This window comes from Ursus arctos, unplaced genomic scaffold, assembly GCF_023065955.2.
Source record: "Ursus arctos isolate Adak ecotype North America unplaced genomic scaffold, UrsArc2.0 scaffold_16, whole genome shotgun sequence".
Classification (NCBI taxonomy): Eukaryota; Metazoa; Chordata; class Mammalia; order Carnivora; family Ursidae; genus Ursus; species Ursus arctos.
This window is the reverse complement of record NW_026622830.1, coordinates 6292805-6309882: the sequence shown is the minus strand read 5'-3', so window position 1 is coordinate 6309882 and position 17078 is coordinate 6292805. Positions and strand designations below refer to the sequence as shown.

Sequence of the window (17078 nt, the reverse complement as noted above, 5' to 3'; positions counted from 1 at the left end):
GAACTCTCACCACCTCAGGCTCGAGCGTCGCGTGTTCCACTGACTGAGCCAGCCAGGCACCACTTTTTTGCTGTCTTTTCGTGGGGAGGTGGAATGGAAAGGGGAGAAAATGTTAGGGAAAGGGGTGCCTTCAAAAGTGGTCTGCGAGGGGTGCCTGGGTGGCTCAGTTGTTAAGCGTGTGCCTTCGGCTCAGGGCGTGATCCTGGTGTTCTGGGATCGAGCCCCACATCAGGCTCCTCCACTGGGAGCCTGCTTCTTCCTCTCCCACTCCCCCTGCTTGTGTTACCTCTCCCGCTGGCTGTCTCTCTCTCTGTCAAATAAATAAATAAAATCTTTAAAAAATATATTTAAAAAAACAAAAACAAAACAAAACAAAAAGTGGTCTGCAAATGCTGAGTTTTTTTCAGGCTCTGACCTCTTTCGGGGAATTTTAGCTTTCTGCCGTCTTCCTGGTCTTTGGAAGTATTAAGCCTCAGGGAACTGCATAACATGCAGGATAGGCAGCTTGAACTTCCTCACGTGTTAGAGAGATCTAATAGAAAAATTAAACAGTAGTGTCTACATTGAGCGAGAAGGTTCTGCTCCCAAAAAGGGAAATTATCTCAAGATCCCAATTCATGTGTCACCTTTAAGAGACAGTGTGTAGTGGTATATTTCAGACGTTCTTTTTGCATGTGATTTAATTGTGTTCTTACAAAGGAACACAGTGAGAGTCTGACTCAGAGTAGAGCGAACAGCAGTTTCTCGTTGGTTCTAACGCCGGCGAAGACTGCTGCTTTATGTTGGCCTCGCTGGCCTGTCCCAGCCTTGGTGGCTGCCTGGCTGTCAGCCTCTGCTCCCATTGTTTCCCCCAGCACTCCACTAAAACCCAGCGTGTCCTTCCCTGAATCTCCTCCTGCTTCCTTCCACCATGCCTTTAAGTTACTTACCATTATTTTATCTTTACTGGAATGATTTGTTAAGGTGGCTTCTTCTGTTACGTCTGATCCCTTGGAGGGCGGCTCTGTGTTTGAGTTCGTTTCTTTGTATGAGGTGAGGTGGTGTAGTGAAGGCTTGGACTCTGCAGCCGCACTGCCTGCTTAGGTCCAAATCCCAGCTCCACCTCCTTAGCCGTGTGGTCCTGGAAAGTCCCACTGTTGCCCTGTGCCTCAGTTTCCTCATCTGTGAGATGAGTCAGACATCTAAGTGCTTCATCCTCATGGCACATCCGGTAAGTAGATGCCCGGATTAGACCCTTCCACAGCACTGTGGCTGTTGAATGAACATTGAAACGTACAGTCGGCATTGAAACAAAACGAAGGCAGGCTTGTGTTGCAAGTAACTTGAAAAGATATGTTTGTTTGTTTGTTTAATGAGTTTTGCCCTTAACTTGCTAGTAGTTGTTATAAAATTTAGAGGACACCATCGTGGTGAATTTGAATTTTCGGAACGTAGCCAGTTGGCGCCATCCGTGAGCACTGTGTTTGCCTATAAAAATTAGTGTAGAAAAGCAGAGCTTTGCTGTTGTGGGGCTCTTGGCGTTCTCGCCGACAGTTTTAACATTTTCAGTGTGTGCTTTCCTTGGAATTAGGTGTCTAGGTGGGAGAAATGTTTGTTGAAATGGTGGTTTTAATGTTCTGTGGTTACTTAATTTGATCTGTGGGACCTGCTTTCAGAGCCTCTTTTCCTTCTGGAAAGCTTTGTGCTTTCCAGGGGCTATTTGCATTGACTGAGTTGATTTGATTTCATTGCAAAGCTGCAGTTTACTGAGGCTTTGGACTCTGCTTTTGAATTATACGTTTATTTTTTTAGTGTCTTCTCCCGTGGTTCCTGCTTTTCCTTTATTTTTAGTAGTTCCGTGTTGTGCCGTTTCATAGTAGCACGTTCTCAGTCTTGTACGACGCCACAAACTATTTTAGAGAAAGAGAATATAGAGAAAGTCCTCAACAGAATGAGGAAAAAGCCATGGACTGTTTAGAGACCCAAATCTGTGAGTAGAGAGAATTAAGATCATTCCTGCCAGTGCTGTTCAGTATGGTAACCACCAGCCACATGTGACTATTTGAATTTCAGTTCAGTAAATTTTTTTAAAATAAAGATTAAAATTCACCTAATCAGTCACACTGTCTACCTTTCGAATGCCCCGAAGCCCCCTGTGGTTGTGGTTGTGGTTGTGGTCATGGTTGTGGTCATCGGTATGGGGCAGCCCAGACGTGGCACGTAGCCATCGGGACAGACGGTACTGTTAGTGCCACGAGACTAGGGAAACGTAGGGCAACCTTTTTAAGAAAGCGTGTTTCAACTCTGGGTTCGTTTTCATTTTACCCAAAGGAAGTAGACATTCTGTGTTTTTCTAGGATTGCTGGAACAGAGTGGGTGGTCCGCAGCCAGAGAACGCTGTGCAGAGAAGCAGAGTCATTTCCAGTGCGAGTTTGTTCTTTATTAGAACCTCATACACAATAGTATCTTAGAAATCAGATGTGTTCTTAGCTAACTTGAGTCAGGATCTAGTGGGGGGGGTTGACTTGCAGCCCCTGTTTACGGAAGCAGTCAGCCGTCCAGCTGGCCGGTCGGGGGGCCACCAGCAGTACCTTGAGTCACTTTTCCTCCCATGATCTCTTCCTCAAGGCTAGAAAAGTGGCCTGTGGTTAATAGGAACGGCTTGTCAACAGCATGTTTCTAAATCCATCTGACGACTAGCTTGTCTCAGGGAATCCCTTCTCATTCTTTCTTTTTTGGCTGAAAGCTCTCTTGTTACTTACAAGTCCGGGAACAGGCGGCCCTGGTAAGAAAGCAGACAGTGCGCAGCTTCCGGCTCAGTGGCTCCGCCTCCCGTTGAAGTGACTGTCCCGTGGGAAACGCCAGTGTGGCTCCACGGGAGCCTCTGCCTGTCGCAGCGCCCGCAGCCGGTGCCGCCGCTCCAGGCACGTCACCACCAGAGGGTCTGTCGAGTCGAATGTGTTGGCAAACAAAGAAGGCGACCGAATAATCCACGGCAGGTCCCCTGGTCCATACACGCAGCTCTCGTGGTCGTAGCGGCCTGTAGAAAGAAGCACAAAAACCTGCCGCCTTTGTGTCCTCGTCAGTTTACGGTCACACACAAAAAGGGACAGCTCTCCGAGGTCATCTGTAAAGGCCCCTGCTTCACGCGAGCGCAGGCCGGACCTGACTTCCCGGATCGCTCTGACAGGGGCTTCTGTGTTGGGTTTTGAATCAGTGGGGACGGGGATGTTTTCATTCTATCAGTGGTCTCTGGCATGTTGAATGGCTGCTTTAAGGGAATGCTGTGGAATGTTCGTTAGTCATGAACACACGAGGGAGGTGTAATAGCACTCATTTGCCGGGCCCACTCTCAATTCTGTGTTAGGTTCCACGAACTTTGTTCTCCGTGTTTGCGGGTAGATCACAAGAATCGCAGCGGTGGTAACAGGTCCTCGCTGCCATCCGTTCTCACTCTTGCAGAGTGAGCGTGTGATGTAAATGGAAGGAATTTAATTGGAATGATAGTTAGAATCTAGTGCTCATTCCTTCCAGATGAACTCAGTAGCACGTCCACGTGCCTGCCGCTGTGCTCGGCACTTCCTTCTCTGTCATCCTCCCGCCAACGCCGTGCGGTGGCTCCCATTACCCCCTTCGGTTCACAGAGAAGCGAGCGCTCCGTTGGCGTGTGAGGGAAAGGTCTACCCATTTTGGAGACCTTGCTCTCTGCCCAGCTCTGCCCTGCTTTTCCCTCCACACCAACCCCGTCATCCTACTTCTGAAAACCTATCTGAGGGAAATATTATAGGAAAGGGGTGGGACTGCACGCACAGAATCATCCAGTGTTGTTTGTGAGACTGGAAAAAGGCGGAAAGAACGTTCCCTTAGTGAGCAGGCCTTCATTCGGTTAAGGGCCAAGCAGCTCTGTGAGCGGGGTGAGCGCTCCGTAAGTGGTAACTGTCGTCGTGATTGAAATCTTTCTGATAGACACTCTTGGTACAGTGTCAGAGTCTCAGAATTACACTTCAGCCCTTGAGAAGTCTGAATATGAGACAAGCAGTCCGAAAAACTTAAGAGTGAAAAGAAAATCAGCTGCCCCTTGATTGTAACTGGATGGTTCTGTCATTTGCACACATGAGTTTGAGCCGAAAGGGGACGCAAGCGAATGGAAAGTCCTGAGTCAGGTTCGTGCTGTTTTGATGATTACAAATAAACTCTTTGTTGCTGATAACAACAGGGTGACTGTCACTCTGTCAGCTCATCCAGTGGAGGGGCACCGGCCAGTGGCACCTGGTTTGAGACCCGGCTCTGCCACTTCCTGTGCCACTTCCTGTGACATGGGGAGTGACCTCACTCCTCAGAGCCTGGGGTTCCTCCTCTGTAAAGTGTGAACGTGATCGTTAACAACAGAGTCACTGTGAGGACTGACTGCAGGCCCAGAGCCGGACTCTGGAAGGGGGCAGGGTCTGCCACACTCCCCGCCAGCGCTTGGCCTAAGGCAGGGGCCAGAACTGCTTTACTAGTAGACGGTTTGCTCTGGAGTGAGCCATGGCAAGAACTTTCTGAAGTGTTTACTTTGGGGCAATGATGATCTTTATTAAGATTCACAGTAATTGGACTTTTTGGCAAACATTGAAATATTCAGGTTGTCACTCAAAGGATTCTAAATCATTATTATTGATAGCAACAGCCTTTCATGACTTCTTGTACTGTGAGTGAATCATGTTTTCAGGACAAATCTGAGCCCCCGACCCCCACCCGAACATTTATTGACCAGTCTTGTCAACCCCAGTGCATAATGGCAACAAGCACCTGCTTTCTAAAGAAAGGTCAAGGTTGCAACTTAGCCTGTTGCTTGACTGTCACCCTCTTACTGCGTGAATAGCTCCTTCATTGAATCCTGGCTAAAATATTAAAAATAACTAGAAAATTCTTCCAGCCCTTCCGACCCGGTACCTGTCAGGAGGGCGGCTGCGCACATGGCAGTAGGAGTTGCTCGTCTTTGAATTACTCTGGTGTTAGGTTTTACACTTTTCATTTGTCTGCAACCTGTTTCTTTTAGGTCAGTCTTTTAAACAGCTTGAAAACTGGGTGACCCCAGTTGCTGTCTGGTCTCCTGTAACTCAAGCCCGAGGACCACACCCACATGCACGATAAGGAGAGGGGGTTGTATCTGCGCCGTAGCTCCCGCCGTGGCTGGGAAGCCGCGTGTGGACGGAAAGGGCAGGCCAGATTCCCTCGGACAGAGGATGCTGTGCCCCCGGCCGCCTGCATGCACGTCTGCTCTGCTCTTCCTGCCTTCTCTGTCCCACATGGTTGGCGGCCCCATAAAGGTCGGACACCTCGTTTTCCTTTCCGTGCGGGCTCCCAGAGCATTTGCAACTCTCCCTATTGGACTTGTAAACATCGCTCTGTGACCGTTGGCCTCCATCTTCTCCCCGAGACCGTCTGCTCCTCTCGGGCAGCCATCCGACCCTGGACTTCAGGTGGGTGGGGAGAGCCGGTGCCACCCAGAGAGTGTTAGGCCTGAACAGCGTGACAGGAACCCAGTTCCGGTCCTGCCACTCCCTAGGCACTTCCCCCCCAGACTGTGGTGCCTGAGAACCTGCAGTCAGCCAGTGATGTCCCCGCCTGTCCAGCAAAGGGGGACACTGCCCTCCACACCCCAGGTCTTGCTTTTCTGTAATGTCCTGGTAACTAAAACCTCTGGGACACCAGACAAGAATTCATAGCTCCCAGGGAGAGTCTCCTGAGAGTAAAAAGCAAAAAGACCTTCCTTCAGCAAGAACTACTTAAGAACCCGCTCTGGAGCGCACACCTGTTACTCACGCGTCTGTCCTGGTAGAGACCCAGGGAGATACAGAGCCTTTTTTAATAAATGTTGGGTTTGAATTCTAGGAGCAGATGGAAGAAACCAGCTAGCTTGCATATTTTTATCTTAAAGCATTTAAAGTTGCAGCCTGGTTTTGTATTCACTCTGTGAATATTTATCAACCCAAGTACTTATGATTTGTGCACTTTTCTGTCTAGGTATTATAATTAAATAAGTTTTTAAAAAATTGACCCCATGGAATGGAACCTCACTCATCCCATCCCTCCTTGCTAACGATCATCTCGCGATATCACCCCGGCAGCGGTTGCAGAGTTTTTGTCAGATGGGAAGGCTTGCTTTTGGTTTGGTTCGATTTTTACCTTTACATCCATCATGAACACTTCCCTCCTCGTGTCTCCACTTCACAGCTCGAACGTTTCCCTCCCAGCCGGCGTCTGGTGTGGCTCCCGGGGCATCTGGGGGGGAAGCAGAACAGGCATTGCGGCGTGGGCAGCTCCTCGGCCCTGTGCTCCCACTTCTTCTGTGCCGGCCCTTCCCCTTCCTCCACGGGCAGGAGTCCGGGAGACAGGAGCGGGGGAGGGAAGGTCCAGCCTCAGTCCGAGTGTTGGGCTGTGGTCTGATGCAGGGTTAACGCTTTGGGGGCGGGTGGGGAGCGCCGCACTGGCCTTGTGTTCCGGCGCTGTGTTTCGCTTCCATCCCTTTCACATCCCCGGTAACTCATGGAATGCCTACAATGAGCCCTGGGCCTGATGATGCTGGGTTTCTTGGGATTGTGTTTTCCCCGTGATAGCCCTCTGAGGGGATTCGAAAATAGGATTTTTAGTGGATGGGAGAGATTATAAGAAGATCCTAACCGGTTTCTGCTGGATTCAGTGTTTGCACTGTCATCTGGACCCATTAGCTTAGCTGTTTGAACTTGAGGCCACATCCCCTACCGGAGCCAGTCAGCTTTATGCAAAGAGAAGAGAAGGCCACTTAAAGAAGGACATGAGGTCTCCCTCTGCCTCTCAGGGAGCCTATCAGAGGTATCGTATCTGCCACCCAAAAAATTACTACCTTTAATATTTCCTATTGTTAAAGAGCCCCTAGCATAATGTCTGGCACTAGTAGGTAGGCCGTAGTATGTAATGACTGAACGAAGAAGTTTCTGAAGATTCGTGCTCAGATGCTGGTAGGACTTCTTTCCGGAGAGGGAATAAAAGCAGCCGGGCTGGTTTGGGAACATGGCGCACTATCAGCAAACTTCAGACCCCTAAACCGAAGACCCTCCCATACTCCTCACGTGGAAGGTCCTGCAAAATGCAGAGCTGTTTCCCGAGCCATAGTAAAGTAGAGAGTGTTCACTCAAGAGTGAACTTCTCCTGTTGTTGCCTCTGATCTGAACAGACTCTCATCCTGGATTGTTCTTACCTCTCAGCCGGTTCAGAGTCACCCAGTAATGTCGTTCCGGGCTCTGGATGTCTTTGGACCACCGAAGCATGTCTTTTGCGCGGGTGTCAGTCAGTACAAACTCTACAAACTTCCTCGTGAGGACATAGTAAGCGCTCCCAAAATAAATTGTTAAGTTATGGGGCGGTTTGTCCTTGAATCTTTTATTTGGAGATATGCAGATATTTCCTTCAGGGGTGGATTCAGGATGGCTTTCGCTGGTCTTGGATTTCGTGTTTGGTGGCTGCATTACTCCAGGAGTGATGTTTTTGTCATTCCATTTGCTTCTGATGTAGTGTATGATTTCTTTATTGGTTTTGATTGGAAAATCCTGTCCGCAAAGGTTAATGACATAGTTCCATTGAAATTTGGAATGGACCAGATCTTTCATACAATGAATATCTGCCTGGAGTTTTGTAAAGCCCGTGTAGGCCACTCTTGCTCTCTTTGATGAAATAAAAATATTTTCAAAACAGTCAACCAGGGTTTGCACAACAGTCTTATACTTCTTCGGGGCCTTTTCATCGACATGAATACAGTAAACGTTTTGAGGCACATAAATAGCTCTGAGAAGCTGCACAAACATCGCCAGCTCCTTATGAATTGTTATAATATATGCCAGAGAGAAATTGCCCTCTTCTGCAGACAAGGGTCTGGTTATGAAACGCAGCTCCCGGGAAATCCTAGAGCAGTTTCCTGGGGTGCGTAAATGAGCAAGAATTTGAGAACTGTGAGGGTTTTTGCAAAATCTTGCGATTTGGAGGGCGGCCCCTTTCCCTTCAAATAAAGCCGAACACAGTTCATCGGGGTAAAAGCCACATTCCACTACTGCTGGGTAGGGGGGCTCCTCCTCTGTTTCCTCAGGGGTCGGATTCCGTAAATAAAGAAGAACGAAGATGCAGATGGCCACGCACACGAGGAGCCCGGGCTTCGTGGCTCGCAGCTGGCTCATGGTTTGGGCTCCCAGGGCCTTCGCGTCACCATGGCTTGAAATGTTTTCCTTTAAGCTTCCTAGGTGAACAAGAGGGAGAATTTAGGGTGTGGCAGCCCTCCCCCAACCTGCAGCTTGACCGAAGGGCACGTATTTCAGGTGTGTAACGTGCTCCGTTTTTCTCTACGCACACGCCCGCGAAAGCATCAGCACAGTCACCACGACAAGCATTCCCCTCCCCCCTGAAAGTATCCTCAGGCCCCTTTTACTCCATCCTCCCTCCACCCTGTCTCTGGGCAATTTCTGATGCTCTGTCCATCACTGGATTTGCTGGCACGTTCTGTAACTTTATAGAAATGGAGGCCTACACTGTGTGCTCTTTGCCTGGCATGTTACACTTAGGGTCCTGATTCTGAGATTCCATCCACACCATTGTGTTTATCACCGTCCCTGCCTTCTTGCTGCTAGCAGGATTCCATCACGTGGGCATGCCACGGTTCATCTTTCCACCTGTTGTGGACATTGAGATAGTTTCCGGTTTTAGGAGATTACTAGACAGTATAAGCATTCATGCACAAGTCTTTGGCCCTTTGTTTTTGTTTTTGTATTTCAGTAGCTTCATTGAAAGTTATAGCCCTTAGCACCAAAACATGGTGGTGGTTGGTTAGGTCACCTCTACCGACTCAGATAACACTGATGTATTCAAATTATTGAAATATAGATCAGCCTTTGGGAAAACGGAAAAGTTATCCACAGGTCATGTTTACAAAAGTACAAGATATACCATGGGTCTGTGGTTTATTTTCCAGTGCTTATTTACCCGTAACATGATGTCACAATTGGGCACAGCCATCCCGGACGGACTCAGGCAGCCCATTGCACTGAATAGCCATTTGCAATACTGGTGATGCTAGAGATCTCCTTACATTCCCTGACGTAATAGAAAATCGCGACGACTACTTCAGCAAGCTCACAGTCAGGACGTTTGCGTCCAAGACTTTGTTTTGGCACAGTAGAGGCAGTCAGTGAAGTCTATGCTCTTCTTTAAACACAATTCTAAATTAAAAGCAATGGCAGTTTTACAGAAACAGCCCTTAGTGTAAAAACTTCTGGAATGTTAAATGAGCAGGTTTCCAGGGTGGTGTTAATAGGGCCTATGTTTTTGTTTCTCTGGGGGTAAATACCTAACAGTGAAACTGCCAGCTGTTTCCCAAGGAGGTCGTACCATTTTACATTCCCACCAGCGGCGTAGGAGAGTTCCAGTCCCTTACAACCTCACCAGCACTTGGTGTACTCAGACTCATTATTTTAACCACTCTGATCGGTGTGTGGTGATCATTCATTGTGGTTTTACTTTGCATTTCCCCGATGAGCATATTTTCATGTGTTACTGCCCTTACCTTGGCAGGTTAAAAAAAACAAAACAAAACCCTCAAATATTTATTTTGGACATAGATGCTGTCCTGTTCTGCATTATTCAGAGTTCATTTTATGCTGTTATTCTGTGTCATGTTACAACTCTTTCCAGTAGAGGAAGCAACAAATCAAAAGAAGTTTTATGATCGCAGAATTTGGCTTGTTGAGTTTATGATTATTTTTAGAGAAGGGTTCACTAATTAAAAACAAGATATCTTTATGTAATAAAATTATTTAATAATGAGTTGCCTTTCTGGAGCCCTACAGAAGTGCATGGATAGGTTTAGCAGGAGCAAAGGTGACCAAAAGCATTTTGATTAATTAATTATTAACGCATGAAGACGTCATCACCTTTGAAATTTAGGAAGAAGTCTGGTCCGGTCAAACAGCTATTACGTTAGTAACGACTTTTCTTGTTTACAAATCCCTGACTCCTGGTTTCTATAAAAAGTCATATCATTGCCTATTTAAAAAGCCCATTTGCTTTTGAGCAGCATTCTAGCTCACATTGACATTGGCTCCTTGCCCTTCTGTGTCATTATTACAAATGCCATTTGGATGAAGCTGGACTAGGCAGCCTTTTGAGCTCTTCTTGTGTTCTTCAACTGTGAGCCAGTAAAAGCTGTAAATGCTGATTGCGGGTTGTGAATTTAAAAAAATGGATTTATTTTCCTCGTATAGTTTCTTTTTACCCATCCCACTTCAAAAATAAAAAAGCAGTCACTGCCCAAATATGCCATGCTACAGCGTTCTGTGCCAGGTCAGTAAACGCTTGAGGATAGCCCCAAACATGAAACGTAATGGCATTGTTCTAAAGACATTTTTATAAATTATGTACTTTTTATAAACACAAAAACTCACTGTAATGAACACATTTTCCTATCTGGTCTGTAAAATAAACAAAACCTAGAAATTCAGCAAGAAGGAAATACCTTCTTGAATTTAAAATCAAGCTTTTCACTACTTTTACACGTTTTGGTTAAAGGGCACCCATCTGCCATAGTTTGTTGCATTTTTTCCTGTGTTACCGCTGCAGTGTGGGAAGGAGGTTTTGGAGGTTTTTTGGCTTGTCCTCTTTGGTTTTGTTTCTAGGCTTGTGATCAAAGTAGAAGATTCTGGTTTCATCATAGGAACGTTGTTAGCCCCACTTCACCAACAGATCACACCCCATGTAAACTCTGGCTCTGCCACAGGGAATTGGATCTTTTCAGTAGTTTGTAGTAATTAAATGAGGACAAGTCCCGTGTGTAATCCGCTGTCCTTCAGGGTAATCCCTGGGCTAAGTGTTTTCTCTCTCTCCTATGGAGACAGGCGTGTGAGCTGGGCTGTGTTCATCTGCCGCCTTTCTGCCTCTGATTCTGGCCTCACACCTGCCTGGTTACACCTTCTTTCCATCTCGGCTTTCCTCTGTGATGGAGAGGTCGGTGTGCTCTAGAATGCCACCTGCCGTGGGGACCGGGGTCACCGGCACTTGAGCTTCCTTGTCGTTGCTTCAACACAAGCTCGTGCAGGCAGGCAGGCAGGCAGGCCCGCCTCATAAGTGAAGCCTCTGGAGGCCCCGGCGCTGCCGTAGCTCTTGCTGTCGCTTTAACACAACAGCTAGTGGGTCCTGTGGAAATCCCCGCGGGCATCCCGTCTTCGGGGCTGGCCGCTCGTTCCTTTTTAAGTGGGGGTGTGTGCCATTTTCAGTTTTGCAAACATTTCCGAGCCTTGATTCTTGGTGACTTGTTGTGGTTTTGTCTATAATGTAAACTTGACTTTTGTTGCCATAATGAAAATGTAATTATTAAACAGGTGACTTTTCTACCACTGAACTAATTTCCAAAACATGTCAGTGGTATTTTTCAAGTGTGGGGAATACACAGCTCATTAAGAAGTGTGGTCTTACTGATTTTTGGACCCTTTTTTCCCTCCATAAAAACTATATTTTAAAAATGTATTTTACAGAACGGGGCGCCTGGGTGGCTCAGGCAGTTGAGCATCTGCCTTCGGCTCAGGTCATGATCCCGGGGTCCTGGGATCGAGCCCCGTGTCAGGCTTCCCTGCTCAGTGGGGAGTTTGCTTCTCCCTCTGCCCCCCCACCTTATGCACATGCACTCACTGTCCCTCTCTCTCTCTCTTTCTCAAATATATAAATAAAATCTTTTTTTAAAAATAAAGGTTTTAGAAAGACTGGCAGTTATCCTTGTATTTTATGGAGCAGATATGAAGTGCGTTTGACCAGACCAGACCCATTTTTACTATTCCAGTATCTTGTTTCCTCACGTGTTGCTGAGTCACACATCTTTCCTGAAACTATTATTTTGTATGTGAGTGAGCGCATTCTAAGTCTCTTTTTATGTACTGTCAGTTACTGAAATTACCTTTCCTGGGCCTTATACACCCTGATAATCTTTTAGTCCCTCCATCACTGCAGCCTTTGGGAGGCGGAATCAGTGAATATGTTCAGTGTACAAATAGTTGCCAAACAAGGAGTAATGTTCTGAAGATCATAGATTCAGTCGACTGAAGACATACGACATCCAAGAGATGGTGGAGAGTCTCTTTCAGTAGAAATAATTACCGAAGTTGTGGTTAGGGATGGGGTTTAAGTTTTTTTCCTTTTTATAGCATTATAATCTATATAATAGCAGAAATGATTTTCAGTTAATAGTTGTCAAAATGGACTTGTTTTGCTTTTTATGTTTTTGCCCAAGCGTATGATACTATTGAAGAGTTGTTTCAAAACACATGACTCCCCTAATTATTAGACCAACTGAGTATGTTTTTCTTCTCTTCTTCTTTATCCAGCCACAGTGCCCCCCCTTCGCCACCCCCTGGCAAACCTTAACAGCCAGAAACAGAAGTTGGCAGCATGGGTTTGGCATCGTGTGTTACCACTAGAACACTTTCTTTAAAGGCAATGATTTTTAATTTGTTGGGATGGGATTCGTTATAAAGACTTTCCAGGGGAATTGACAACATCCTATATTCTGACTTTTTGCTGAATCTTTTATACTTTTTTTTTTTTACACAAAGGTAGTTTCTGTGTGTAAACAGATAATGAATGGGCATCTTTAAAGATGAACTTAAAATATTTTGCCATATGTTCTAGAATATTACTGTTTTAGAGCGTTAACATTAGCTTGCCCAGATGAAACAATTTAGTGTCCATTTTCTGGACTGAAGATGGGGTGTATGATGGTCCCGGCCCCATAGGAACACCGGGACAGGTGTTCAGGAGTGGGTGGATGTGAGTTTCCCTACTGAGCCTGGCCAGGGGAGGGACCCAGCTTGAGCAGGACTGGGGTGTTAGTGTCGATCCCCAAGACAGTGAATGTCAATGCTCTCCATTTACTGTAGGTTTGTCCTAAAAAAGTCACTCCAGCCACAGCAATGAAAATTTGATGCCTCTTATTTTTGTGGTCTCTGGGCTCAGAACGATACCCACAGGTTAAAACATTTGGTTTTCTTGAACTCTTTCTGTTTATAATGTGAGACTAATTTTGAATTCAAGCACTGTCCAGCTGTCCAGCAAAACAGACGTCTTAGTCACAGCATGTATACATTTTTCAGCCAGTCCAGTATGAAGAGGAAAACTTCAGTGTGATATCCTACTCAAAACCACCACAACAAAAATAGCATGTGTGTGATTGGCACAAAGAGAGGACTGAGGACTTAGACGTGGCCTTGAGGCTGACTTGGTTATTATCTGTCGTGTGAGGAAGGAGCAGCTGGTGGCATTTTAAATTAAAAAATCTGGGGCGCCTGTGTGGCTCAGTCGTTAAGCGTCTGCCTTCGGCTCAGGGCGTGATCCCGGAGTTCTGGGATCGAGCCCCACGTCAGGCTCCTCCGCTGGAGGCCTGCTTCTCCCTCTCCCACTCCCCCTGCTTGTGTTCCCTCTCTCGCTGGCTGTCTCTATCTCTGTCAAATGAAAAAATAAAATCTTAAAAAAAAAAAAAAATCTGATCTCGGGCTGCTGGGTGGCTCAGTCCGTTAAGTGTCTGCCTTTGGCTCAGGTCATGATCCCAGGGTCCTGGGATCAAGCCCTGCATCAGGCTCCTTGCTCATCGGGGAGCCTGCTTCTCCCTCTCCCCCTGCTTGTGCTCTCTCTCTCTCTCCGTCTGTCAAATAAATAAATAAAAATCTTAAAAAAAAAAATTCTAGTCTCAAACTTGAAAATATTCCCTTTTATTTTCTTTGGCTGAAACGAAAACCCGAAGGCTGGTTTTGAGAGAAAAAGATGCCTGCGACATCTGCATTAAAAAATACTGCTGGCTTTCCAATATTTGTGTTTTAAAACTATAAAGGAGGCAAAGAAAAACATTTTATTTTAATACGTGCACCTGCTCCGTCTCTGCCCCTCCCGACCTGGGCGTACTTAAGGAAGCACTTACCAGAAGCTGCTGCTCAGGTGCCGGGGGCGGAATGCTGGCCGAGGCCGTGCCAGCTGGGTTTTTCTCTCCCATCGGTTCCGTGGCTTCCGCTGAAATCACATGAATGGAGTTGTTTGGCCGGTTTTGTTACCCTTTCATCCCTGGAGGATTTTATTCTTGTTGGTCCTGACCCGTAGATTGAAAAATAGTGGCTTCTTCTCAGTATTTCTCCAGGACTAGATCACTGCCTTACAAAACGCAACAGGACGGCAGCCTGGCCCAGATGAAGGGCAGCAGAGTGGTCTGGTGTTCTGAAGCCTGGATAGGGTCCTGGCGGTCGTGGGGCAAAGTCTATAAATGCTTTTAAAAATCAGGGGCCAGATGTGGTTATCTGACCCTTTTTCATTAAAGGGATAAATAATAAAAGTCCTTTAAAAATCGTGTTTGCTTCCTGAATAGCATTCAGAACAATCCAAACGTTTCAGCATGGCTCTCCAGAGGGCCTGAGTTCAGGGACGCAGGGGAGCTGTGCCCGGCCTGGCGCTGCGGGGCTCTGCCAGGGGCGGGGCCAGGGCCCGTGGCTGAGCTGGCCTCGCTGCCCCACCGCCAGCAACTCTAACCTTCTGTTGTTCTCCGCGGCTGGATGCTTGTAATCTTCCCTTCTTTGCCTTCTCTGGCTTACAAGCTTCCCTCACTTGCTGCCTCTTCGGGTTTCCCACAGACCGATCTAAGAATCGTGGAGCCAAGAGACAGGAGTCACGCGCCGGGGAGACTTCTCCTCACGCAGGTGTCCAGGCACCTGAGCTTGGCATTTAGTCAGATGAGTGCAGTTTCGCTTCGCCTGCTCGCAGGTGGCTTGTGCCTGTGGCCCTTCTGCTGAACAGTTGTCGCTGTTGCCATAGAAAGGTTTCTTAATTGGGCAGATAAAGTCGAGTCTCTTGAAGCTCCCGGGGTTGCGGCATGGCTGTGTGTGGCATGTGTGCTTTTTTATAAAAACAGATTCGTGCCGCCTGTCAGTGGTGAGACCTTGTATGTTTGTAGGGAGATCTTCACGTGCCAGGAGTTGAGGTTTATCGGGCAAGAATCAGGAAAGGAAAGGCCGCTGGCCGCTGGTGAAGTCCTGCTGCAGCTGTGTCCCCTGTACCTTGAGTGCTTGTCAGAAAGGTCAGCCCGTGGGTGCTGGGTGCTCGTGAGCCGGGCCCTTCGTGGTAGCACGCCCCGAGGGGATAAGAATTGGTGCTGGATTTCACCTGGGACCTCACATCCTGAACCTGGAAGGAGGAAGATTCTCTAAGCCAAAAAGCAGTGGAAGAGATAGCTGAGAACGTAGAGTGGCCTGCATACAGCTTTACGCTTCCGTAGCTCAAAGGGAAATACAGAATAACACACGGGAGGAATTGCGATATTGACCAAAGGTCAATAGGCCTAATGTATCAGATTCTACAGAGTGGTTAAAGTAAAACTTTTTGAATGAAGATCCTAATAAATAGGGGCGCCTGGGGGGCTCAGTCGGTTAAGCATCTGCCTTCAGCTCAGGTCGTGATCTTGGGGTGCTGGGATTGAGCCCTGTGTGGGGCTCCGTGCTCAGCAAGGAATCTGCTTCTCCCTGTCCCTCCCCCTACTGCGCCCGCTCATGCTCGCTCTCACTTTCTCTCAAACAAATCTTAAAAAAAAAAAAAATCCTAATAAATAAAGTAGACCTACAGCATATACGCATGATGTGCGAGAGAGGCCGTAGGAATGCGGTGGGGCCTTTTGTTTCTTAAAGCCATAAAGGAGCTATCTTCTTTAACCTTTCCGATCACGTAAGTGTTTGTGTTTCTTCAAATTATTTGGTGTGATGGGCACTCTTACATGTGGTCGGGAGTGTGAAGTTCATACGACCTTTCAGGGGAACTGTTTGGATTTAAAATTTTATTCCCTTTCATCCTGGTTTGAAATATCTCTTCGGGCTGTCTTCATCCACGCATATGGCACTTACTTCCTGGTGCCCACTGTGAGCAGGACCCTGGGCTTAGCCCTGGGCCACCGCCGAGGCGGGTGACGACCAGTCCGTCCCTCTTGGAGCTTACAGTGTGACAGAGGAAAGCACCATTGTAAAAGCACACACAGGTACACGTTTATTTCCTGCGTGCCACGAAGTACTACGCGGGAAACAGGCAGGTCCCACCCGGGGTCTGAGATGCGTGCCGTTGGGTGTTCGTGCAGATAGTGTCTGCGAGAACAGAGCGTGCGAAACCGCTCTTCCATTTGTCTGTGATACAGGCCTACAGTAGAGCAGCATGTTACTGTGATTCTGCCCCTGTTCCCTCAGCACTTTCCTGCTGGCTTTTTTTCCTAATGCTTTAAAAAAAAAAAAGCTAATATCCAGAGGTCATGGACATATAATTTGTAGTTTTTTTCTTTCAGCTTACCAAGCGCTTTCTACATTGTCAGAAACTCTGAAATAACTATCTGGCCTTCCTTTTTAAGAATGTATTGTGATTTCTTTAACCATTTCCCCCATTTTCGGGACATCTAAGTTATAAGTGATAAAAGGAAGCTAATTTAAAACAAATACATGATTTCAACTGTGCAGTAATCGTACACATAGAATAATACATTTGCCGGAAAATATGGGTGTTTTTCCCTTATGAACAGAGAGAGGTCCATCCGTTTGGGTCAGCTGTGTCTTTGCTGCAGCCCTGCCCTCACTGCCGAAAGTAACCCTCCCTCAACCCTTCAGTCCGTAGAGAAGAGCCCCAGCCTGGCAGCTGGCACTGTGCATGGGAATCTGCCTCCTGCACTGGCTTCACTTGCTCCCACGGGATGGGCTGCTCACCCAAGTTCCTAGGGTCTGGCAGAAGCTGCCAGGGTCAGGCACACACCAGGAGCATGACAGGGCCTGCCGCCAGTGGGAGGGTCATGTCCCCAGGCTCTAGGGGGCAGCCCCGCTCAGGTCGCAGCAGTTGAGTTCTTGAGAGTGTCGGTTTAGTGTTAATGGATCTTTTGAATTTGGGAGAGAAAGCAAGATGTCTCGATGTTTAGTGTGAGAGGTTCCCGACTTTTTATGGTTAGTGGCTAATTCAGCTTTCCAGGCACAACGCAGCACACCTGTAGGTAGAACGGGGTCCACAGTCCTATCTAGACAACTGAGCAGTCACATGTAGGGGAGAGA

The 17078-nt window shown here is 47.3% G+C and overlaps 2 protein-coding genes across 4 annotated transcripts in view; one reads left to right on the top strand and one right to left on the bottom strand.

Moving 5' to 3' along the window:
• The window catches only part of RTF2 (replication termination factor 2), a 39661-nt gene that overhangs the window by 15674 nt on the left and 6909 nt on the right, over positions 1 to 17078 (top strand). The window lies entirely within an intron of this gene.
• Positions 1765 to 15595, bottom strand: LOC113258751 (beta-1,3-galactosyl-O-glycosyl-glycoprotein beta-1,6-N-acetylglucosaminyltransferase 7). Of its 2 annotated transcripts, XR_007190639.2 has the most exons (5): positions 13943 to 15595; positions 7202 to 8230; positions 6151 to 6246; positions 2742 to 3019; positions 1765 to 1889 (listed from the first exon to the last, which is right to left on the bottom strand). XR_007190639.2 is itself a non-coding variant. In XM_026503782.4 (4 exons), the coding sequence occupies exons 2-4, from the start codon at positions 8169 to 8171 to the stop codon at positions 2796 to 2798; spliced, it is 1290 nt and encodes a 429-aa protein (XP_026359567.2). In that variant the 5' UTR covers positions 8172 to 8230; positions 13943 to 15595; the 3' UTR covers positions 2398 to 2795. The 2 variants fall into 2 exon arrangements, 1 of the variants encoding a protein (XP_026359567.2); XM_026503782.4 differs by lacking the exon at positions 1765 to 1889 and having other exon boundaries at positions 2398 to 3019.